The sequence below is a fragment of the Helicoverpa zea genome, chromosome 25 (assembly GCF_022581195.2).
Source record: "Helicoverpa zea isolate HzStark_Cry1AcR chromosome 25, ilHelZeax1.1, whole genome shotgun sequence".
Taxonomy (NCBI): Eukaryota; Metazoa; Arthropoda; class Insecta; order Lepidoptera; family Noctuidae; genus Helicoverpa; species Helicoverpa zea.
In genome coordinates this window covers 1,076,510-1,101,715 of record NC_061476.1, presented here as the reverse complement: position 1 = coordinate 1,101,715, position 25,206 = coordinate 1,076,510, and the positions used below count along the sequence as shown (strand labels likewise).

Below are 25,206 nucleotides of genomic sequence, written 5' to 3'. Positions count from 1 at the left end.
ACCATTCATTCATGACCATTCGTAACTTTTTTTTTATTTACTTTTGTTTTGTTGTATCGTGGACAATTAGTGATGAATATAGTGAAAAATCATAATAAATCGTAAATGGTGACATTTACAATTGGTACAACAGCGTTGTGTTACACAATAAATGTGAGACACACGGAAACTTTTAACACAAAACAATAGGTGAGCTCTTACGGATAACTGTATTTGTGGCTGTATTTTTCACTTCAGTGCTCTTGGCTTGCCTTCCATACGATATTTATAGTTTGCTACAAGAAAACCTTATCCTTTGCACCTCTTTAGTAATGAGACACAAAATAATCAGTGTTTGGAACACGTTTGGAATAAGAAAAATGCCGTGATCTCAAAAAGTGAAAGGTAAATGTACGCAAGATGTTTTTTTCTCGTTCCTATGGTACATAAGCGCATTCATGGCCTCACGGATGCTTTCTCAAGTAAATTACCATGCAGAAATCTTGAGCGTTCTGTTTTGAAGGTCAAAATATGGCTCGAAGGTTGCCATAACATTGTTCATTGTATTTTGATGATTTTGACATACATGAAGGACTTCTGTTATATAAATAAGACAAACCAGGTTCAAATATGTGTGAAATAGTTCTAATGGTACTGACTCGATGTATTTTATGTTGAGTACTTAGTATTTTCTGCTAACAGCTCACTTTGGAGGTGTCAACTATATTACCAAGTAAATGGCAACTTAATTTCAATTGCAATGGAAATGTTAGGATCTCACAGCAGTAGCCTGTAATCCCATGTATTTAATTTAGATTACCAATAACATTTTACTTTAAAAAAAAATTTTTTTTTTTCTTTTATTAAATCTGCAATCAGTGCCTTCACTTTTAGCAAATATGTTATTTGTAATAACTTAAAAAATTGAAGATAGGTTTGTTGACATACAATTTAGTATCTTGTCATAATCATCTTCACTGGTTTCCTACTACAACATAAACATAAGTTTTCTTCAAAACAACAGTTTACTTTGAATAATATTTAATCAGATTCATTTTCCAAAGTAAACAGTTGCTTTGAGAATAATAGATGTTTATATTGACTGTGAAAATGGGCCATAAATTCATCCATATGATTTTTAGCCACTGCAACTTTAACATATCCACTAGTTCCTAGACGCACCTTCTTCTACGTTAATTCTTCTTAAAAATGCTTACTAATAGAATGTTCTCATGTCTCCAGTGACAATGGAAGGTCAAGACCAGATGGAGATGAAGTTCAGCGGCAACAGTGAGGTGGGCGGTCTGGAGCTCTGCATCGTCTGCGGAGATCGGGCTTCTGGAAGACATTATGGAGCTATCAGCTGTGAAGGTAACTTTAAAACATTTAAAAAACGTTGTATTGTACGCTCATTTTATTATGTTAATCGACTCGCCAACGCACCACCACACAGGTCGACAGTCTGACAACGACTGACTCCCCACTGCTCGATCCGGTATTTATAACCGAGTGACGTATGCGCACGAGGCGTCATAATAATGACATAACCTATACAATGATGCACATGTACCTGCATACACTACATCTCTCCCTTGTTGTTTTGATTTTAACCTTGTTTCAAAAAGTTCAACAATCAAACTCATAAATATTTTGGTAATTTCTTAAAGATCTATCAAACACCTGCAGCACAACAAAACCACGCTATCAGATCAGTCCACCGATCACACTGCCATCAAACTGATTTACTTTGTTCCGTTTCCATTTCATTTCCCTTTCCATTTAAGGAGACGACAGATATCGGTGATACTGCGGGACACTACATCCCTTCCCTTGTGAAATAAACATAAATAAAAATCCGTCCCTTTGCAGACGGTAACATACCAGCATCTGCTTCAGGCTCAACAAGACAAATTCGTAGCAGTGATATCAGGCCGGCAAGTTTAACTTCAGGTTTTGTAGCCGCTGTTCCGGCCCTGTATTATATCTACACTAGAGATGATCCGTCCATTTGGCAGACATCCCGCCAATCAGTCCATGTGAAATCAAGCAAATCTCAAATATTGCTGTACCTTCAGATAATGAGCACTCATCTTGCTTGGTTCGACTTCACTTAAAACTGATACAGAATGCATTGTTCCAAGGTAAAAGATCGGCATTAGGGTACCTCATCAATGCTTTTCACTCATTCAAAACCGTACGAGCCGTACGAGGAAAGTAATCACATAAGATCGTCCCAATTGAATGGTGACCTAGATGGACTGTTTCCAATTTGATGATGACCATATACTTTGTCACCCATTTAATGGTGACCACATACTTTGTCTCCAATTTAATGGTGACTCCATACTTTGTCACCCATTTAATGGTGACCACATACTTTGTCTCCAATTTAATGGTTTAAATTGTAGTTCTATGTACGAGTTAAGTACTTTGTGTGCCTTGTAAGCAAGAGAATGCTAACTCAACTAATTTTGGTAATATGTAGTTTTTAATTTGAGAGTGGAATATCAAAGCCTATCATTATCTCAGCAATGTAACAAACAATCTGGTCTTCAACCCTATTGATCAGCGCTGGTACTTTGCACGTTTCTGCTAGTACACTCGCTGAAATTCTGATATAGGCTTTAAATACCCTACATCAATGTATGTCCAATATCTAGTCAAGAAACTGTAAGCTTCTTAGCATTCAACACCCAACATATGAATACCATACTGCATATAATAGTGCGATAGGAATACTTATATTTCGGTTAGGCATCCAAGAACACTATTATCACCGGACATTGCGTTCTGTAATGTTTGTTTGCTTTTCCTAATGTGGTTTTCAAAAATTTAAGTAGTCAAAGAATTATTATGCTTTGATGGTAAGCTTTTTAGTGTCATGGTTACATATTGATTATAACGAAGGTGTAAAGTAACATTACGAATCAGATTTTAACTAATTAGAACCATATTATGCAACGAACGCACTTTAACAGGTGTCACTAACTTTGCACTATATATTTTGAAGCTGTGACATTCTGCATCACCATAAAATAGAAGAGTCCCTGACCCTCAACTCATGCTCTTCTTCCTTTCAACAAGGTGACAGCAGCTCACAAACAGTTTTCTAGTCGATGCAATTTTCCTTTTGCAAAACAACCGCTAACCTTTCTAAAACATTTGTCTACACATAGATAAATGTGGGATTCTAATTCTATATCTCAATTTCATGAGCAGCTATGCTGCTCTCATGTCATACTTGACCTCATCAATTTGATGATCAGCTTTGTGCTGCTTCCATTTTTAATATTTTACGCTTTTCCAATTTCATGACCGCGTATAGGTAACGTAATATTTTTTTTGTTTTTATGTAAGTATAGTTGGCTGCATAAGTATGTTTATAGTTTCGTTCAAAAGCGCTTACCCTTTATTGCAGCTGACTTTATCTACGTTGTTTTAGTTAGACAACCAGAATATAAAAATATTATTATCTTTTATAGGGACAGCACCCCAGTAAATTTTTAAACGATTTGGTGACTAAGGGCAATTTTACTTCCTATACTTTAAGGAACACTTACTCAGATTATATATTGCAGTCGGACTTAGGAACTTAATAATATTTTAGTTATTATTAACCAAATGTCGACGCAACTGTGTAGTTTAATTAGCACAAAAGAGTAATAAATGTCGATAAATGTAAATAGTGATAAAGTTCTTTACCTCTCGTGCGAGTCCAATTGTCTTACGGTAGCCTAAGATTGGTGTTCTAAGATCAATTATTATTAACCCTAACGCTATGGACACAAGACATTATTTTGTTAATAGATATCCATCCCACCACCCATATGGATCTTATCTTATGGGATGGGTTGAGGAAATTACACAACTTTATATTACAAGTAGGTGTGCACTTCAAGAATATATTAATGTGATGATTTATTAACTTGAGATCAATAAATGGATTCTATTTCATATACGTTCATATATGGTTATGTTATTCGCCCCTATGGAAGCATATTCTTCCACAACTCTCAATGTACTTATACTGCTTATTGGTACTGCAATACTGTAAAACATAATTTGCAAATAACAATATTATAATGAGGGCCACTTTGTTAAACTATTTGTAAACACCAATGTAAATCAATAAAAAGAGGCTAAGATACCAATTAAAATTCATTCAAGCCTGAATCTTGAAGGTTTTAAAAGCACACGCAATCATCAACTTTTGAGAACTTGATTGCAACAATCATCCATGAGCTAATCATCATTAGACAGTTCCCAGAGTAAGTATCTACATTGGAACTCCTTCCAGGTATCATCCTTAAAAGATTTTTTGTCACAGATGAGAAGGCCCAGTTGGGTAAATGATGATGATGTCCTCCTAGCCGATTATCGGCTACGGCGGCTGTACTCACGTAAGGGGATTAGCCAACTGCGCAGGACATATTATAGTGCACAAGCATTTGCGCAGACACAGGTGCACTCACTGTTCCTTCACTCTCATAACCCGATGGGACGGCAATCCGACACGACCGGAAAGAGATCAGGCGCAGGACCGACATTTACGTGCTTTCCGATGCACGGGTGTATCAATCACCAACTCATCAGCCGCGCTTGCGACAGCTAGACCAACGAGGCAGTTGGGTAGATAAAGTAGCATTGTCAAATAAATCACAGATTGCTCCAATGCTTAGTTCCATATTCTTTTGATCTAAGAGTTTTATATCAACCTAAAGTACTGAAATTACAATTGTGAGCTAGCATGTTTACCAAAGATTCTATCTATTGAATACCAAAATTTTGATCCACATTTTCCAGCTAGTATTGCTGCTTGTATGCTGTTCTACTGTTCTGTATCTTCTGGAATATCTCTGTTGTATAACAACCTCTTTAATACAGCAAAATAAAGTAAAAGTATTGAAATTATACCTAGGGTGACTGAGCAACTGTTATAATTAACACTATTATGGGTAGGCAACCCACTAGAGGTGTTGATGGACTTGGATGTTGTGCATAGGTGAATACATACCAGTATAGCTGGGCGAGTTCTTCAACATCCATGGCCAACCCACTACGGTCCCTCAATGTGCTGTTTGTTTAACTAGATACCTAGCACATGTTTGTCATTTGTAGAACCGTTGAGTATATAACCCACCAGTTTGTTCTTGTAATATCCTCTATATTGCAAGCACTTGAATTAAGTTAGTTAAGTACCAGAACAATATAGCAGGTATAAGTTGTTGACTAGACTCTGAGAAGTTAAGTTTGGAAGCTTTTTATGATCCAAATCACCGGGCACAGAAAATATAAAAATTATCAAGATTTACTATTTAGTTGTTGCAGTAGTTGACAACTATCGCCAGATAATTTATGCGTGTACAGTCAATTGAATGACCAGTAGACGTTCACTACCGTTAACTGTCAAGCTGTCACTTTAATGACCAGTAGATATAGACTACTGCCAACTGTCAAGCTGTCAATTTAATGACCAGTAGATATAGACTACTGCCAACTGTCAAGCTGTCAATTTAATGACCAGTAGATATAGACTACTGCCAACTGTCAAGCTGTCAATTTAATGACCAGTAGATATAGACTACTGCCAACTGTCAAGCTGTCAATTTAATGACCAGTAGATATAGACTACTGCCAACTGCCAAGCTGTCAATTTAATGACCAGTAGATATACACTACTGCCAACCATCAAGCTGTCAATTTAATGACCAGTAGATATACACTACTGCCAACCATCAAGCTGTCAATTCAATGCCCAGTAGATATAGACTACTGCCAACAATCAGGCTGTCAATTTAATGACCAGTAGATACACACTACTGCCAACCATCAAGCTGTCAATTCAATGACCAGTAGATATAGACTACTGCCAACAATCAGGCTGTCAATTTAATGACCAGTAGAAACACACTACTGCCAACTGCCAAGCTGTCAATCTAATGACCAGTAGATACACGCTACTGCCAACTGCCAAGCTGTCAATCTAATGACCAGTAGATATACACTACTGCTAACCGTCAAGCTGTCAATTTAATGACCAGCAGATTTTTGGAATAGAATAGGTCTTTATTTGCTTAGAATGCAGGCACTTACAAAATAGGATTGTAAACAACATAATAAAATCCGTGTACATTCCGCCTTGTTGGCATGCAAGCACAACAATTATTAAACACAATTGATTATAAGGCAAATAGGTTATTGTATTATATCCTCTAGGAAATCCCACCACTGCTAAAGTCGTCTTGACGACAATTCAACAACCAGCAACTTTATATTGCTTCCAATAAATGCCTATTATTGAATAAACTTTGATGCAGGTTTAAGAATGAGTAAACTGATCACCAAGTAATGATTTTGTATTATTAATTACTCATTTGATAAATATTAACACCTGCAATAAATATTGCTACTTCCATTAGAATTGTAACAAGGTAAACTTAAACAAAGAATTACGTAAAAAGGTTAAAATTTGTTTGCAATTCGGGTGATACATACATGAACATAAAAGTTATGTATACTTTGTCATTCTACTCTCTTCCCTTCCTTCTTTCCTTTTGCTCTTTTTAATATGATTGAATATTAACATCGGTCAGAGGTTACTTGTTGTCAAAGCTTATTTAGCATACATTAATTTGGTATAGGCATGAATAGGACAAATTATTTAGTATAACCTTGTATATCAAATATTTTTCTGGATCACAGAACTAATAGGTAGTTCAAAATTAAAAAATTAGATAATAGGTAACTGTTGGTCCAAACACTCACGGTTTTATCCTCGTCGCCAATGTATTGTACGCTCATTTTATTATGTTAATCGACTCGCCAACGCACCACCACACAGGTCGACAGTCTGACAACGACTGACTCCCCACCGCTCGATCCGGTATTTATAACCGAGTGACGTATGCGCACGAGGCGTCATAATAATGACATAACCTATACAATGATGCACATGTACCTGCATACACTACAAACGTCATCATCGTCTCCCGAGCCTTTTCCCAACTATGTTGTGGTCGGCTTCCAGTCTTACTGGATGTAGCTGAGTACCAGTGCTCTACAAGGAGCAACTGCCTATCTGACCTCCTCAACCCAGTTACCCACTACCCTTTAGTAAGACTGGTTGTTTAGTAACACTTGAAAAAGAATATTGTCACAAAAATTTTGTATCCAAAATAGATAATGCCCTTTGAGTATTATCTTGATACACAAATACACATACAAATGATGATACAATTGATTAGGTAATAGTCATTCATGTCTTTGTATTGATTTTGGCTGCAGTTTATTTTTGGACTGAGTTTTTAAATGAAAAGTTAAAAAACAGTTATTCAAACTTCATTGCAAAACAGCACTTTTTGAACATCAAAATTTTAAAAGACCACTCTTCACATATTCTTATGTTCTTTGCTGGGAAAAAGTGGCGCAATAAACATCCCTTGCAAACTCGAAATGTCTTATTTCAAATAGGCTAATAGCATATAATACTAAATAAAAGCTATTTCAAAATATCAAGCTAAGTTTAAGTAAAGTTGCAGTTATTTAAGTGCCCATTCAAAAAAAGTATAGGAAAGCACTTACTTTCATCACTAAACTAAAACTTCCTCATTCCAGGCTGCAAAGGATTCTTCAAGCGCTCTATCCGCAAGAAGCTGGGCTACCAGTGCCGAGGCAGTATGAACTGCGAGGTGACCAAGCATCACCGGAACCGTTGCCAGTATTGCCGGCTGCAGAAGTGTTTGGCTTGCGGCATGAGGAGCGACTGTGAGTGTTTAAGACTTTTATACTGAAGTAGGATTGTTTTAGAAGCCCCGGAAGAGTAAGACTCTCAAAAATGAAAGGGGTCATAAAATATTAAGATAGTACTTTAAAGCTTTTGTAACAGGTTATCTAAATAAGTTGTGTTGTTTGACTACTACAACACGTTATGTATGACAATACGGCAAAAGTTAAATAGTTGTGGGGACATGAAATGAAATGAAATGAAATGAAATGAAATGAAATGAAATGAAATGAAATGAAATGAAATGAAATCGTTTATTTTGCAAGTTGGACATTACATCACTTTTACACGTCATTTTAAGAACGCTGAGGTCGGCATTTCCTAACTGACTGATCCCTGAGAAGAAACGCCGAAACAAACTCAAGGGTCATAGTCTCTTTTAAAGTCCAAACATGTTATAAATCAAGTAATATCATGTGTGAGTGTCACCATGTACGCGGTCTCGAATGGCCTTTTGAGGAAAGAGCCACATCAGGCTGGAGCTGACCAGTCCCAACAGACGGCACGCATGCATCAGTCGTCGTGTAGCTCAAACCATATCTTAGGGAGCTCAACGACCTGTCACACGACGATACCAGATCTGCAGAACATTTGCGTAGGCCATTCAAAAATACTCAAACCCGCCAGACAGTATTTATGTTATAAGAATATATAATGTTTCTCGCATACACGATACTCACATTCACAATAATAATAAAAAAAAATACAATTATAGTATATAAATGTCAATAAACAATGTCATTAATAAAATGTTATCTGATGATAATATATATTTAAATGTCAAAAGTAACAATACACAGGCATTTGAAAAGATATCACTCACTAAGCGAGCAGCTCATTCCCAAGCTTTTTTATCATTTAAATAATCAGATATTTTGTAATATCCTTTTTTCAAAAGTTTGGATTTTATATGATTTTTAAATTTCTTGATAGGCAAATCACGAACCGCTTTGGGAAGTTTATTGTAAAAGCGTATACATTGACCCATGAACGAGTTGCTTACTCTGTGGAGGCGAGTAGCATGTACAGCAAGATTATGTTTATTCCTAGTATTTATGCTATGAACATCTGACATTTGAACAAAGTCAGTTATGTTTTTACGTACGTACATTAAATTTTCAAAAATGTATTGAGAGGCAACAGTCAGAATATTTATTTCTTTGAATTTCTCTCTGAGAGAAACTTTTGGACCCAGATTATAAATGGCTCGAACAGCTCTTTTCTGTAAAATAAATATAGTCTCAACATCCGCACAGTTTCCCCAAAGGAGGATCCCATACGTCATTGAACTATGAAAGTAACTAAAATAAACTATTCTGGCTGTGTCCACATCGGTGATTAGACGGATCTTTTTAATAGCATAGGCGGCGGAACTAAGTTTTCCTGACAGTTTAACAATATGTGGGCCCCATTGGAGTTTGGAATCAACGGTCAAACCAAGAAATACCGTTGACTCAACAGGCTTCAACTCTACTCCATTTAGTTGTACATTAGTTTGTAACTGCCTTACGTTGGGCGTTGAGAATTTAATTAACTTCGTTTTAGACTCATTTAAAAGAAGATTATTGACATTAAACCAATGAACAACCTTAGAGAGTGCATTGTTAACTTCGTCAAAATTGTCGAGTTGGCGCTTGATTTTAAAAACGAGTGAAGTATCATCGGCAAACAACACAATCTTGTGATTATCCCTTATGTGATAAGGGAGGTCATTAATATAAATAAGGAACAAAAAAGGGCCTAGAATTGAACCCTGTGGAACCCCCATGGTGACCGTAGATCCAGAAGACCTCTTACCGTTGACATCTACCTTCTGAATTCTATTATGCAAATAAGAAGTCAGAAGGTCAAGAGCCTTATTTTTGATACCATAGTGGTGAAGTTTCCTGATGAGTATATCATGGTGCACGCAATCAAAAGCCTTGGACAAGTCGCAGAAAATACCGAGCGCATCCTGCGAATCCTCCCAGGCCTCGAATATATTTTTAAGCAATTCCACGCCCGCATCCGTAGTAGAACGACCCTTGGTAAATCCAAATTGTTTAGTGTGCAACAAGTTGTTTCTATTAAAATGGCTCAACAATTGACGTATTATTAACTTCTCAAAAATTTTACTCAAAGTGGGTAAAATTGAAATTGGCCGAAAATTTGATGGATCGGTTGTACTACCAGATTTAAACAATGGAATTACTTTACTAAGTTTCATCAAGTCAGGAAAAACACCAGATGCAACACAAGAGTTAAACACAGTTGCTAAATAAGGTGAAATTATTTCAATTATCGATGAGATTATCTGAACTGACAATCCCCAAAGGTCAGCAGTCTTTTTTACATCGAGATCTTTATACGCTTGAATAATATCCTTAGAGCTAACAACTGAGAATTCAAAACCTTTGTCACATTCCGCAACACAATTTTTTAATATTGTAAAAGCCGAACTGGAAGACGACATAAGAGTTCTGGTTGTTAAAATAGGGATATTGGTGAAAAAATTTTCAAACTCAGATGCTACCTCCAAGTCCGACTTAACGTCTACATTGTTTATTTTTAAGTGGAAGTCTCGATTCCGTACAGTGGATCGGCCTATTTCTGAATTGATTATATTCCACGTAGTTTTTATTTTATTACCAGAAGCTTTTATTTTCTGTTTTATGTGTATTGATTTAGCGGAGGTGCAGGCTCTTTTAAATATTTTTGAATAGTTTTTAACATACTGTTTAAATGTTTCATCTTGATTGAATGATCTTTCATAGTATAATTCAAATAACTTCTGTCTACTTTTGTAAATACCCGGCGTTGCCCAATCACTAAATGTTACCTGATCACAAACAGATATGGACTTAGTAGTAAAAACTTTTTTAAATTCACAATTAATTAAGTTGAATAAAAGGGTGTAAGCTTGATCAGGATTATCATGATAGGGCAATTCAGGCAGTTTTTCAATCAAGTTATTTTTAAAATGTTCCAACCGATGTTTGTTTACAGGAATAAAACTTACATTTTTTCTCTGAGCTCTGATAGTTTTCATGGGAAAGGTAACTAATTGACCAGAGTGATCAGAATCTAACACATTTAAAATATGTTTGTTTAAAGGTTTTAAGTTTGTAAAAATGTTATCTATACATGTAGCACTAGTGCTAGTTATTCTAGTCGGCTCGAGAAATGTACTGTACAAGTTGTATGATTGAAACAGAGTTATAAAATTATTAACAATAGCAGTATTTTCCAGTATATTAATATTAAAGTCACCACAGACGACAACTGTTTTATTATTGTTAGAAATTTTGAATAATACATCTTCCAGATGCTTCTCAAAAATTGTATATGTTGCACATGGGGGCCTGTATACACTCATTACAATGAACTGCTCAAGCTCAACGCATGATATCTCAATTACTCGCTCAACAGAAAGGTTCACAATATCCTTCCGTTCTTTGAATTTAATAGTATTGCGAAGAATTATTAGAGAACCACCACGTATTATATTTACTCTGCTGTACGAGCTGCCTACACAATGGTTCTTGAAGCTAAACATGAACTGATGCTCTTTAAGCCAATGCTCAGTTAAACATAAAATATCTATATTATTACAGTTCATGAACAACTCCAATTCCAATTCTTTACCAATCAAACCTTGAATATTTTGATGGAATATATTCAGATTGTGTTTGTTTCTAGTATTTATACTCAAAGGGTTTGATGGATTAGAAGTAACAACATTATTTGTGGTATTTACATTTGAACATATAATTGCATTTATGTCACAATTCAAAATAATTGATTGACTGCTAGAGATTGGCTCTATTGTCTGGTGGTGGAGTTTAAATCACTTGGAACTAATTCCAAGTTCTGTGAAAAAAATAAACTAGACTGCTCAATAGGAGCAGTATCGTTAGCCAAGCATTTGGCTTTGTTCAAAATACAATAAAATAGCGATTTTGCTATTTGTCCTTTATAAAAATTACAAATATAATAATTATCATTTGTCATAAAATAATTATTACTAATGAGTACATTAGAGTCAATAAAATTGAATTTTTCATTATACAATGTCATAGTTTGCAATTTAAGATTGCATTTATGTCTATGGTTATTTTCTGTCTGCGACAAGCCCTTGCCATAGGGAAAAGCATATAAAACTATTTTATTTACATTTAATTGCGATAAACACTCAAAGTATTTAATTACTGTTTTAACAGTGGCATTTCCTCTTCTCCCAATTAGTACAACTAAAGTAGTAGTTGGACAGTAACTACTGCTTAATATTTTGTCTAATATTTGTTCATAAGTAGCCTCAGGCATGCAATAGTTTATTACCTGGTCACCTAAATATTGATGTAATTTGTGACACATGTTTTGTCCAATTTCATCACTAAACATTACTATTTTGTTGCAATTATTATTTTCATTTTGTATTAATTTTATTGTTTTTTGTGTGTCGAAGGAAGTACTTTTTTTACAACCATCTAATTTAATACAATGAGAAGATTGATGAGAATCATCTAACCCTGAACAGCCTGGCAGATCTTGTTCACAACCTGGTGTTCGATTGTTTGTCAATGAATTAAACATTTTCTCATTTTCACTACACAGATCTACCAAGCCGTTCATTGCCAGTATGTACTCACCCATTTCTCTTTGTGAGGTTTGATATTTGCATGTAACTGCCATCAATGATTCTTGTAAATGGAGAATCCTTGACTGCAGATCCTGTATATCAACCTCATATTCTTTTCTACTATTGTTGAAATTTAATTGTAATTTTTTACAACTGTTAAATGATTTGTGGTTTTTGGTGAAATTATTTTTGTTACTTTTTATTAATTTTTGAGTCCTTTTAATAAATTTATTTATTTTGACATATTTTTTTTACTTTGTTTTTGCTGCCAATGATTTGCTTTACCTGAGATATTGATGCAAAACTATTGTCAGTAGTCAGGTCAATGGTTACAATTTGAGAACTATTATTCAAGAGTGAGTCAGCAGACCGCACCGGAGTGGTACCAACCAGTTCCTCAAACAGTGCATTGGTTTGCTCTGTCTGAAGTTTCTGGCTGGTACTTTCCATCCTGATAATAGTATCCTGGGCTTCACTCAACCTACACTTCAGTTCAGCGTTGTGTTTGAGAGTTGTGTCAAACTCATCGCTGCACCGGTCAAACTGGTCAACAATGTGTTGGAGCTTATCCCGTTCTTCTGTGATGTTTACAAATTGACAATGTAGTTCTGCCATCTCACTCTTGAGTTTACTATTATTGTTTAAAATTTGAAGTACTTCCTTCTCATTGTCATCCTGTTCCCTCTGTAGAACCCCACACAAATCCTTATATTTCTTAAGTTCCACTAATGTTTGTTGAAGTTTAGCTTCCTCCAAACGTGCAGTGGCTTTCCTGGTCATTATTCTTTCCATTTTGCACAGAAAAAACAATAACTCAGGTGGCTGTTTACGAAAGTATTTTAGTTTGTGTGAGAAACTATTTTCTATGCACTATTATGATGAAAATTATTTTCTCCAGTAATCACTGATGAAGAATAGGAGTTCTCAGTAATAAATAAAGTTGAAAAAACATAGTACTTACAGGATTTCACGATGACAATGCACTTTAATTCAAAACTTTCAAAGATCGTTATACCAAGTTTCGAACTTTGACAGGTCGAGATTTGGTTATTTAGAATTACACAGTAAAAACACAATTATATCACAAAATTTACCGTCCCAGCAATAAGAGTTTATTATTATTGCGAATTAATATTATAAGTTATATATATAACACTAAAATTATATTTAAATTAAATTAATTAATTGGGAGAAGTTTTGTTGACGTCTTGTCAACAGGGTTGCCACAGACTAAACCAAGACAAGACCAGACATTCATCCGATATGACTAAAAACTTAAAAATCACAAGACATACTTTCACATATATAACATTTAGCTGTATGATAAAATACGTAAGGATAATATATGAAGGAGTACAGAAAGGAGTAAATATTCATCTATCTTAAAAAGTAGCCCACATCACTCATCAATAAATTATCTATCTAAAACTGGAATTATTTTCCAAAACGGATCTATATAGTGCCAGAGAACTGTGCAAAATGACTTTTCTTTTAATTATTTTGCTTTGCAAATTTACTAGACCTTCACCAATTTGCATCTTTTACCTCATCCTCCACCGAAAACGAAAAAATAATATTACACTCTAAATACCTACCTGACTGTATAAAGTTAATTCTGATGAGCAATAATTCTTGCACTGTATGCGACAGCGGTCCAGCATGAACGCAAGCCCATCGTGGACAAGTCTAAGGGCGAGCAGAGGGAAGGCCTGCACGATAGACAGGCAGCTTACTCCAAGTTCTTGGGGCTGGCTGGTCAAGCTCAGGCAGGGCAGGTAAGATGAATTATTTAGAGCCTATATAGATGTAATTAAAAGTTAGTTAGTAATGAAATTAAAGATGTTATGAGATATTATATAGCGGTTTAAAATATAAAACTCAGCTGTTCCCTGAACATGATGTAGATGTAGTTTTAAATATATTGCACTGCTTTTACTGACTTTTAAAAGGGGAGATTTTCAATTCTGATGTTACTATGTTATATTTTGTGCGTTTTCTCTCAATATTTCCCTCTTTTCGATCTCACCCCCTGTTTCTTATTATAATAATGTCAAATGTTATTCTTTCTCTCGAATTCTCACGTGGAATGTCTTGACAGAAACTGACTAAATACCGAAAGGTCGAAAGTCAATTTTCCTCACTTCAATAACATCCATTTGACATACTTGCAAATGGATGATTTTTGATGTAATTGATTACACTGCTATACAGTCATTTCGCGGAAGGCATACTTGAAGTAGATTTTGTATAAGACGAGTGTGCTGATAACGGGAAAAATACCAGAATGGTCAAATTGACTCCAGTTTTTGAGATAAACGCTTCTAACATTTTCCATAAAATGCTTCAATAAATGGGCCAAAAGATGTATTTAAAATTTATTTTTATTGTTTACCTTTACAAAAATACACAAAAATAATAATAGTTTGGGGTACCTTTAACTAGAATAAATAAATGAAGATCATGAAAAACTTTTCCTTTGGGATTTTCTCTTAATTACTTTGTCAGGACAATCTCTTTTCAAGGTCCAACAATAGTCAGCCATCATATGGCTGTCCCATCGACCTTGATATCTTTCTTCCATTATCCTGATATCCTGATGGAACCTTTCTCCTTGTTCCTCACTGTAATCACCCAGGTTCTGCGGGAATCGGTCCAAATGGCTGTGTAAGAAATGCAATTTTATGCTCATGTAGACTCCTAATCTGTTAAAATTTTGTAGCATTTTTGCAACTAGTTCTTGATATTCCGGCGCTTTGTGATTCCCCAAAAAGTTTTTTACTACCAACACAAAGCTTAACCATGCTTCAGATTCAATCTGTGTCATATGGGCTACAAACTCAGTGTCTTTTATCAGTGTACGTATTTGCGGTCCATCAAAGATGCCTGCTTTTAATTTTTCCATGCTAAGGGCTGGAAATTTTTGGCACACATATTTGAAACAGACACCATTTTTATCAAGGGCTTTAATAAACTGCTTCATTAGCCCAAGCTTAATGTGAAGGGGTGGAAGAAGGATGTTTTCTCGGCTTATCAACGGTTCATTTATCCAACCTCCATATTTTCTCTCAAAGGCCAGATCTTTGTAATCCAGTGTTGGTTTCTTGCACGGCTATCCCATAAACATATGAAACAAGGGTACTTAGTATACCCTCCTTGCTGGCCTAGTAAAAAATTTACCATTTTCAAGTCCACGCAAACTAGCCACTGATGTTGTGCGTACGAAATCTTTTCTAAAACCATTTTAATATTTTGGTATTCTTCTTTTAGTTTTGTAGTATGACCAATCGGAACGCAAGCATACTTATTTCCATTGTGCAGTAATACACATTTTAGACTTCTTTTTGAGCTATCTATAAATAGCCTCCAATCTTTAGCCTCATATTCAGGAAGACCCATAGATCTTAGGAGCCCAGGAATGTCATTACAAAAAACAAAGTTATCTTCTTCTGAAAAGTAAGGAAGAAGTTCACTCTCTCTGGTTCTAAAGGATGTAATGATAACACCAGGTTGAAGACATTGTTTTTCCTTTAACCTTGAAGCAAGAAGTTCGGCCGAAAGTTTCGGTAAATTCAAATCACGAACCAAATCATTGAGTTCGTCTTGAGAAAATCCAGGTTTCTTATAAACATCTTCTTCGAACTCACTTCCACTACTGCTCGACTGACCGCTTGATCCCTCTAACATTTCAAAATCATCACAATTTGATGTAGATGGTCTTGAAAACACTGGAATTGGCAAATCTTCACTGTGAGATACTGGAGTTGTAACCGATTTCACACTCGGGTAAACCCAAGTACGTTTTTTGTACCGGTTCATACCTTTGACATTTACGGCACAAAAGTAACAGTCGTTTAAGTGATTACTTGGCTCATTCCACATCATCGGCACTCCAAATTGTAACCCTTTACGTCCTCCTTGGCTCCAGTAACGCAAAGATTCTACGCACGACTTGCACACGATGTTTGGCACCCAATATTTATCCTTTTCACTAGTGGTATCCCGAAATATTCTCGGTAGACTGTTTTTACAAACTCTGTGATCTCTTTTCTTTGCTTTTGTAAACTAAACTTGCCGCAAATAAAGCAAAAACTGTTAGGATCGTTTAAACAAGGTTTACGTGGAAAACTCATGTTTTTGAAAGGAAAAATGCACTTTAACACAAAACAACCGATTTATAACTGATAACTTCAGGGTCTGATAGCTATAAAGTTAAGTTGTTGCAAATAAATCCCTGAAAAAATAACAAACGTAAGTGAAAACAAATCAATGAACTACAATGTTTGTAGGGTAGTTTGAAATTTTCAATTATTTCTTAGTTCCGTTTATCTCAATAACCAGAGTGAATCAAAAATAAATAAGCATGCAGCGTGAAGGTCTAATATGAGTATTAACAAAATCCCTGCCGCAGATTTTTTTATTTTTTTGTATAGCAGTGTTATTAATATAGTTTACTATACTCATATAAACAGGACGTGTATTCGCAGATAAACCCCAAGGAGGAGCCTCACGAGGCGTACGGCGCGGTGTCGCCGGCGCCCGCCATCAACTTCGCGCTCGCCGCCGCCGTCGCCTTCAATAAGGGGAACCCTGGTACGTGGTGATATAGAGAACTGTTTGATATAATACTTTTGTATCAGGCATCTGAGGGCTGACCGAAAATAACAGATATACATATAGGTATATCTTCTTTCTGCCCTGTTCCCATTTTTCTTTAGGGTCGGCGCAATATGTATGTTTTCCTGTATCCAAACTAATATTATAAATGCGAAAGTAACTCTGTCTGTCTGTCTGTCTGTCTGTCTGTCTTTTCTTCACGCCTAAACTACTGAACCGATTTGTGTGAAATTTGGTACAGACATAGTTTGAAACTTGAGAAGGGACATAGGATAGTTTTTATTACAAAAAAAAATAAAAATAAAATGATTCCGGACATATAGCGCCATCTATTGGTCAAATCAAAAATCTGCTGGTAGTCACTATTCCACGCGAACGAAGTTGCGGGCAAAAGCTAGTATACTATATAGAAAAAAATTAAGGCATAATACCTGTTTTCTATTGTGCAAAAATAGTTTTTTTGGCATCAAAAAATTCATCAGATTATATTTAAACTTTAATACTAAAACAAAGACATAAAAAAATCCTTTGGGATATAATGTTACCGCGATGATATTTTATTTTGATTTTCCGTCTACCAGTCGAAGAAATCAGCTACGGCGGCTGTTCTCATGTAAGGTCAGATCAGCCAGCTGCGCAGGATATATTATATTTCTTAATGTAATCCGGATAGAAACGCTGACCAATATATTTGTTGCAGTATCACCATACTTGACTCCTGGTAACGCTGGGGACATTGAAGGCGCTCGCAGACAACAACTGATGTTGCAAACACAGCTCGCCAAGAATCTCTTCAAGATGGGACAGTTTGGTGAGTAACTCTTAAAGTGAACTAGCTTCCATTATGAAATAAAGACTTTCTGTACCAGGACGGGTCTAAAAAGTCTCCTATGTCCATTGTCTGGTTTTTAAGCTACATACCAATACAGCCATGTCTATTTTTTTATGTTGGGATCTTATTGAGTTATAGACGACGATTCAGACATTACTTAAAAATAAATACTTTATGAAATACAATACATAATTTATATACCTTTGATTACTTTTTAATTGTTGCGGAAATGAATTCTGTATTTGTTTATTAGACGAATTAAAAAAAATAGAATTTTCATATTCCCTGCAGTAGCCATAATGACTAACGAAGCATTTATATGACTCAAATTAATGAAAGTCCTATAATAATTTTATCCAGGTGCAATAAATGAGTATCTTCAGTCGGCCTACGGCTCGACGCAGCCAGAAGTTCCGCTAGCTGCCTTACACGCGGCCGCTGAAACACAACAGACTGAACGTAAGTGCTTATTGCTTTGTAGATTTTTTATGATCTGCAATGAAAGATACATAAAATGACATAGGCATGACTAAAATAATGGTTATGTTGTTGGTGTATATCTTCTCTTATAGGAGAACACGCGATGCACAATAATAATAACGCTATTAATAAAGTTAGAAATAGATTATTATTTGAAGTGCTTATTTTAGAATTTCCGGAGCTAAAAATATCTTACATTGTGTTTTCTATCTCTTAAATTTTCTTGAAGATAATAATTAGATACTTTATAATTGTTGTAGTTGTAAATTCAAAGTCGTTGAAAGTTAGGGTTAAATTTTAGGTCGTTTAATATTTAAAACCACAGTTTTAATAGATGATTGTAGCAATATATAGCATCGGCGAGGTGTATTGTCTGGTATTCGACCACATATTATTTTGCAATATATTAATGTCATATTATCTTGCACAGCGGAAGGTGGTGGCGGCATCCTCAGCACCCCCGAGTCAGTGCAGCTGTGCGTGTCCCTGCCGGGCGCCGCGCCCGCGCACCTGCGCCTGCACGCCGTGTGCGAGGCCGGCGCCCGCCTCCTGGCCGCGGCTGCCCGCTGGCTACGAGCTGTGCCCGCTGCGCATGCACTGCCGTAACTATACATTCATTAAATGAATTGTCAAATGTGAAATATGTTTTTAATAAAGTGTTCTTAATTCCCTTAAAAAAAATGAGTATAGAATATATATGCAGAGTAAGGAAAGATGAACGGAGATGCCATAATATAGGTCGCTCAGGCGCTTCTTCTTATTCAAATAAATATAGTGGACATGACCAAAACGATCGGTTACGAATGAACTAATGAAGCGTTCAAGTTCTTTGAGACACCTGTCAACCTTTTTTGGTATAAGCGCAAAGACAGTAACGTTCCTCGTCCCCCGCACACCCGCACATCCGCATTTGTACGCGCTACTTTAACATTTTCCGTTATGACACCGCTGCTAGTTATTTTGTTATCCATGGTCCTCTTATTTGACGAAAAATTTTAAACAGTTTTCTCTTCTCCCCACAGTTTCGAGATCCAAGTGACTCTTCTAAAGAAGTGCTGGCCGGAGCTGTTCGTGCTATCGCTGTCGATGTTCAGCCAGCAGCTGTCGCTGAACTCGCTGCTGCCTCAGATGGTCAGCCACCTTCAGCAAGTACTGAGGGACAGAGCGAGCAGTGACTGCGTGGATAGATCGCATGATATGGCTGTGCCTGAGGTAAGGAATGTGCCTCAGATGGTCAGCCACCTTCAGCAAGTACTGAGGGACAGAGCGAGCAGTGACTGCGTGGATAGATCGCATGATATGGCTGTGCCTGAGGTAAGGAATGTGCCTCAGATGGTCAGCCACCTTCAGCAAGTACTGAGGGACAGAGCGAGCAGTGACTGCGTGGATAGATCGCATGATATGGCTGTGCCTGAGGTAAGGAATGTGCCTCAGATGGTCAGCCACCTTCAGCAAGTACTGAGGGACAGAGCTAGCAGTGACTGCGTGGATAGATCGCATGATATGGCTGTGCCTGAGGTAAGGAATGTGCCGCAGATGGTCAGCCACCTTCAGCAAGTACTGAGGGACAGAGCTAGCAGTGACTGCGTGGATAGATCGCATGATAAGGCTGTGCCTGAGGTAAGGAATGTGCCGCAGATGGTCAACCACCTTCAGCAAGTACTGAGGGACAGAGCTAGCAGTGACTGCGTGGATAGATCGCATGATATGGCTGTGCCTGAGGTAAGGAATGTGCCGCAGATGGTCAGCCACCTTCAGCAAGTACTGAGGGACAGAGCTAGCAGTGACTGCGTGGATAGATCGCATGATATGGCTGTGCCTGAGGTAAGGAATGTGCCGCAGATGGTCAGCCACCTTCAGCAAGTACTGAGGGACAGAGCTAGCAGTGACTGCGTGGATAAATCGCATGATATGGCTGTGCCTGAGGTAAGGAATGTTAGGTTATATAATATAATATTTTCTTCCCAGTAAACTCCTTCAGCGATTGGTTAGAGAAATGGTAGTTTTTAAGGAAACCAGGTTTGTTACATCACAATCTTCTTCGGTTTCATACAAAGCATAATACATCTGATGTCGTAACTTTGTTTAAAAAATGGCTGTTGGAGAGAGTACCCAAACCAAGATCTTCTAAGTTTCATCAAAAAATTAATTTAGTTGTTTTACGTGAAAGGGCGACATACATACATTTCATGTATGTGTTATTTTGTTTTGTTTGTTTCATGATAGGTAAATATCTTTGCCATTAAAGTCATCAGCAATCATTGAAAATATTTTTTGTATCTTGTTTATTTCAGTCATAAACACTACATTAGCTTTTGTATTAACTTATATCCTTCACCTTATCTAACATAACTTTCGTCCCCAGATCACAGCATCAGACTACTCAGACGAGCGGATAGCTGAAGTGAGCAGCAGTTTGACGCGGCTGCAGCAGTTCATCAGCAATATGGAGCAACTTCGCGTGCAACAGCGGGAGCATGCTCATCTGAGGGCGCTGTGTCTGTTCTCACCTGGTAAGTAGACGCCGAGGATTTTGATATAAATGGGACTTCTATGGTGTGTTCCCAATATAAAGCTATACATATAGTGTTCAATGAAGAGAATATCCACCTGGCCTCTTGATCAAAGAAAGGAGGTTGTGTAGTCATGACATTTTTCTAGGCTCAGGTGTTGAACTTGGCCCGACTATCTAAGGCTTAGTTTTCAGTCACACCAAACGTATCTGAATATCATAGAAACAGGCTCGGAAATTATTTAGGTACAAGCTGCCATCAAGTTTGGCGGCAGTTGTACTAACTACGTGAACTACACAAATATCGTTCTTATTCTTCCCTAGACGAAACCATCATTAAAGTTATACTGTAACTATTTATGAATCTTCTTTCTCCTGTCCTGTTCCCAATTTTACTTGGGGTCGGCGCAATACGTCATTTTCTTCCATTTTCCCCTGTCACTCGTCATATTTATGAATGCTCAGTTCTTATAAAAAACAGTTCATTTTGATTACTTTGGTAGCTTTTTCACATCCAAAAAACTACTATGCTGAAGCAAAACAAATTGTTTCCTTTTGTAGTCCCTGTAACTTTAAGGCTAAATTAATATAATTTGTATTCTCCCACAGACGGCGTACCAGACTTCCTAACCCGCAAACTACAAGACTATCAAATCAAGGTCCTCCGCTCCCTCCGAGCGACCTGTCAGCCCGACGAGGAGCGTCTGTCCACGCTGCTGCTGCAGCTGCCGGTGCTCAGGAGCTTCTCCGGGCCCTTCCTGGAAGACGTGTTCTTTGTGGGCTTCGTGGGCGACGTCAGCATCGATGACGTCATACCTTATCTGTTGAATGCCGAGCGCTAGGTTAGGGAGATGTGAATAGGCTACTGACAGTGATTTTGAAAAATTTATTCGTACTAAAGTTTACTTTGACTAGGTAAAAATTGACAGGCCAAAGGGCGACTTTTTAACCCAGTGTTTATTGAATTGTATTGTTTTTTCTTGATTAGGTAATTTTTTTTAGGGTAATCTGATTGTGTTCGAGGTATGTATGCCTATACTTATAACCTTAATTATGAATCATTATATCTATTGTTGAAAACTGCATACAATAGTGGCGTACGAATGTGGTTCTAAAATAGTGGCCTATTTCACAATAGCTTTATATTTATCATAGAAATATATGTTCCTGTTTCACCATTTCTGAAAGACAGCCATGTACTTAAAAATAATAAAGGACGTGTATTTTTGGGAAATAGTGAAATAGGTTCTAAAGTAAGCCAGTATGTAAGATATAAGTGTTTTACGGTGCTCTGCTTGTGCAAGCGATCATTCCTTCCAACTTAATGATAGTTGTAATTCAAGAAGCTAATAGGTATAACTAGAGGCCGAACTGAAATTGTTGCAGTCTCAATAGTATATCACATTTCAGTAACATGATTTTATGATAAAACTAGATTAAGAACAGCGTATAATACGTTATAATAGTGAAAAGCGACTAGTATGTATAAATAATATTTGTGACAATATTTTTGTAATATTCATATACACTATTTTCTAAAACAAGTGTTAAAGGTCTGTTTAGTTTTGTAATATTTAAAACTATATGTCGGAGCGCGAACATCATCAGGATGGCACTATCGTCCGACATCAGGTAGGATAATCGAGCAAAGAGATAACTCAAAAAGAACTCAACACTCAAGAACGTTTATTCAAATTGGTCAGAACAAAAGACAGCCCCCAAAACGCCCGCCCTTCGCCACTTCCTATGTGTTTTGGCTGGGGAGAAGAAGTGGCGGAACAAACTCCCCAGCAACACATGTCTGTCTGTTAGGTTAGAAGAACCATTACAAAACAAAAATCACAAGACAATAAGTTTAGGTACTAGAAACTCTAGGCAATAACACTAGGTACACTACACGTAATCGAAAGGCAGTAACGCGACAACTCAACGAATACTGCACGAACACTCGATGAAGACTGAACCAAGACTCAACCGAGACTGAGCTCCGCGGCCGCCACGCTGACCGCCACCAGAGGGCGCGCTTGCGTCTCGTTCAGTGACCGTACTATTGACTATCTCCGACATATATGTTTTGTATCAAGGACTTTCATGTAAGGTCTCTAGTTATATCTATACCTTCTTGGTTGTAGTTAAATTAATATTTTAAATAGAGTTACATAATTATGTGTCAAAAATTAATTTTATGAACATTGTAATGTTGCCGTTACAAAAATGTACGGTACACACTCAAGTGTTGCTATTGTATCAGATTTTATAATTAAAGAATTAACTTTTAAAATGTAATCACAGATTTTAATTATAAGGCTAAATAATAAATATTTTATTTAAAAAAAAGAAAAACTGATACGGATAGTTTATATTAACTCTTATAAAATGTATGTTTACTTAATTTTTTGACATAACAATCTTGGTATTACAAGATGACCAGTGAACATAAGAAACTTTAAATAATTTAAGTTGTAAGTGCCTTTGACTTAAAAGACCTAATAAATTGATATACAAAATGTGTATTGGCATATTTTTATTCGATATCCCTCAAAATACACGAGTTTGTCCTAATTCGAATACGAGTTTTTAACCCCTCAACACGTCTTGAACGCGTCTTGAAAGAGTAAGATATTTATCATGACTGATCTCACTTTTATTAACTCACTCACTTTCCAGTCTGCACCACTGACATATTTTTTTTTTCTGTTTTGATAGGAATTATTTACTCAATACTCCAATTGAGCACGCGCTTAAATCGTGAAAATAACAATGATTTTTATTTAAAGTCAGTTTAAAAATAAAATACGGCTAAAATCAATGTTAATACAATAAGCAACAAACATTTAAGCAGGGGCCCGATTCTTCTAAGTTAATAATGTCAAAATCGAATAGAAATCGAATAGCAATATGATCGCAATAGCAGTTTTAACCATATCGGGCATTCTGCTACTAATAAAAGACCAATCGTATTCGATTGACATTTGATTGGTGTGCGAATGGTATGCTATTTTGGTGATTTTGGTCAATACGGTAGTTTGCTGTACAATCATTTTGCAATCGTAAATCATTTGCAGACAAAATTATTCATTATTGAATGACAGAAAAGGATAAAAACGTTTATTTCAAAGAAAAAATAGCGGAATGCCACATACGCTTCAATCGTAATCGAGTCGGGATTGGATCTCAGTCGAATCGAGTCGAACGTGAATCGTATGTCGCTTAAGTAAAATTAGGTGAATCGGGCCCCTGTAGTTTATTAATTTAATATGTCTTTGTATAAAAAAGTCCTATCAAAGTTACCTTAAGTGCCTACTTCAATGGAGTAGATATAGTTATTATTTTACGAAATACTAGCACGATTAGGTAGGTATAATGTCAAGATTAGACACCTGTACACAAACATAACACATTGCATCATACTATATAATCGATAAGTATATAATATCGAAAAAAAAAATCGTGTAATAGGCCAGAGTCTGTAGGGTATACTTATCTTTAGCTCACTAGTTTCCCTGATTAAGTAATAGCCTAACTCTTTCCTCAATTAATGACCTGCCAAACATCATCTACCTAGCCGTTTCCCAACTATTCGGTCGGCTTCCAGTCTAACCGTATGCAGCTGAGTATTGTAGCGCGTGGTGCGCTAGGAACCGGGGATCTTCAGGATATTAAATTAAAACATTCAATAATAACTTTAACTTTGCGTTTATTCGCAGACTCCGAGGGTGAAGTGACATACTTCAATATATAAAAACTATTCTATTTCTATTTATATCATTGTCCGGCCAGTATCAATTACAATTAATAAAACCTACTTCTAATCTACTTCAGTACTACATCTCTACATCAGCTACGCCCTTAGGATAAAGTTGAACTTTATCTCAAAAGCGCAGCTTTAGGCGGACAATCATATAAATGTTACCTGCCTAAACCTATCAGAACTTTACCTACGCACGGAATTAACAATAACACGTCCCTTACAATGGGATAGTTAACGATAACATGCGTAGTCAATGATTTAATTGTGCCATGTTGCACCACAATAACGCACGTTAGCATTAACTCACACGCAACAAAAACCGTGCGAAAAAGTTGCGTGGCGTGTTGCTAACAGCAAAGGATATTCAAAGTGAACACCCGTCCTGAAGGGATTACCTTTCAAGCGAAGAAAAACTTTGTATTGACAACTTACAACTTCGCCGGACGCTAACGTGTCAGATGAAGGGATAAGTCACCGTTATCAAAGTTTCTCACCTAACGTGATATAATTAAACATCTTACCCAATAATTATTTTTTTACAATTTTGGAATATTAAATAATAAATAAATCAAATATAGGGATCATAAATCTTCGGCAGAAACCATTGTGTCAAGCAAACACTCTTCGCAAGGCTATG

General features: G+C 36.5%; 1 protein-coding gene across 8 annotated transcripts; it reads left to right on the top strand.

Annotated features, from left to right (window-relative positions):
* LOC124642651 (nuclear receptor subfamily 2 group C member 1-B) lies at positions 1-23,329 on the top strand. Of its 8 annotated transcripts, none has more exons than XR_006985800.1 (13): positions 2-189; positions 1,222-1,350; positions 7,594-7,743; positions 14,034-14,155; positions 16,850-16,970; positions 17,695-17,805; positions 18,187-18,285; positions 18,737-18,908; positions 19,329-19,518; positions 20,672-20,819; positions 21,428-22,400; positions 22,886-23,028; positions 23,095-23,329. XR_006985800.1 is itself a non-coding variant. In XM_047181209.1 (12 exons), the coding sequence occupies exons 2-12, from the start codon at positions 1,227-1,229 to the stop codon at positions 21,658-21,660; spliced, it is 1,572 nt and encodes a 523-aa protein (XP_047037165.1). In that variant the 5' UTR covers positions 1-189; positions 1,222-1,226; the 3' UTR covers positions 21,661-21,980. The 8 variants fall into 8 exon arrangements, 6 of the variants coding, with proteins under 6 accessions (XP_047037165.1, XP_047037163.1, XP_047037166.1 ...); XR_006985801.1 differs by lacking the exon at positions 2-189 and adding an exon at positions 228-384; XM_047181209.1 differs by lacking the exons at positions 22,886-23,028; positions 23,095-23,329 and adding an exon at positions 19,540-19,722 and having other exon boundaries at positions 1-189; positions 19,329-19,437; positions 21,428-21,980.
* Positions 23,330-25,206: the final 1,877 nt, after the last annotated feature.

Coding starts and splice junctions, on each gene's coding strand:
- LOC124642651 (XM_047181207.1), top strand. CDS start 1,227: ATGGAAGGTCAAGACCAGATGGAGATGAAGTTCAGCGGCAACAGTGAG. Junction 7,744..14,030: donor TTGCGGCATGAGGAGCGACT/GTGAGTGTTTAA, acceptor TGTATGCGACAG/CGGTCCAGCATGAACGCAAG. Junction 14,156..16,849: donor GTCAAGCTCAGGCAGGGCAG/GTAAGATGAATT, acceptor TCATATAAACAG/GACGTGTATTCGCAGATAAA.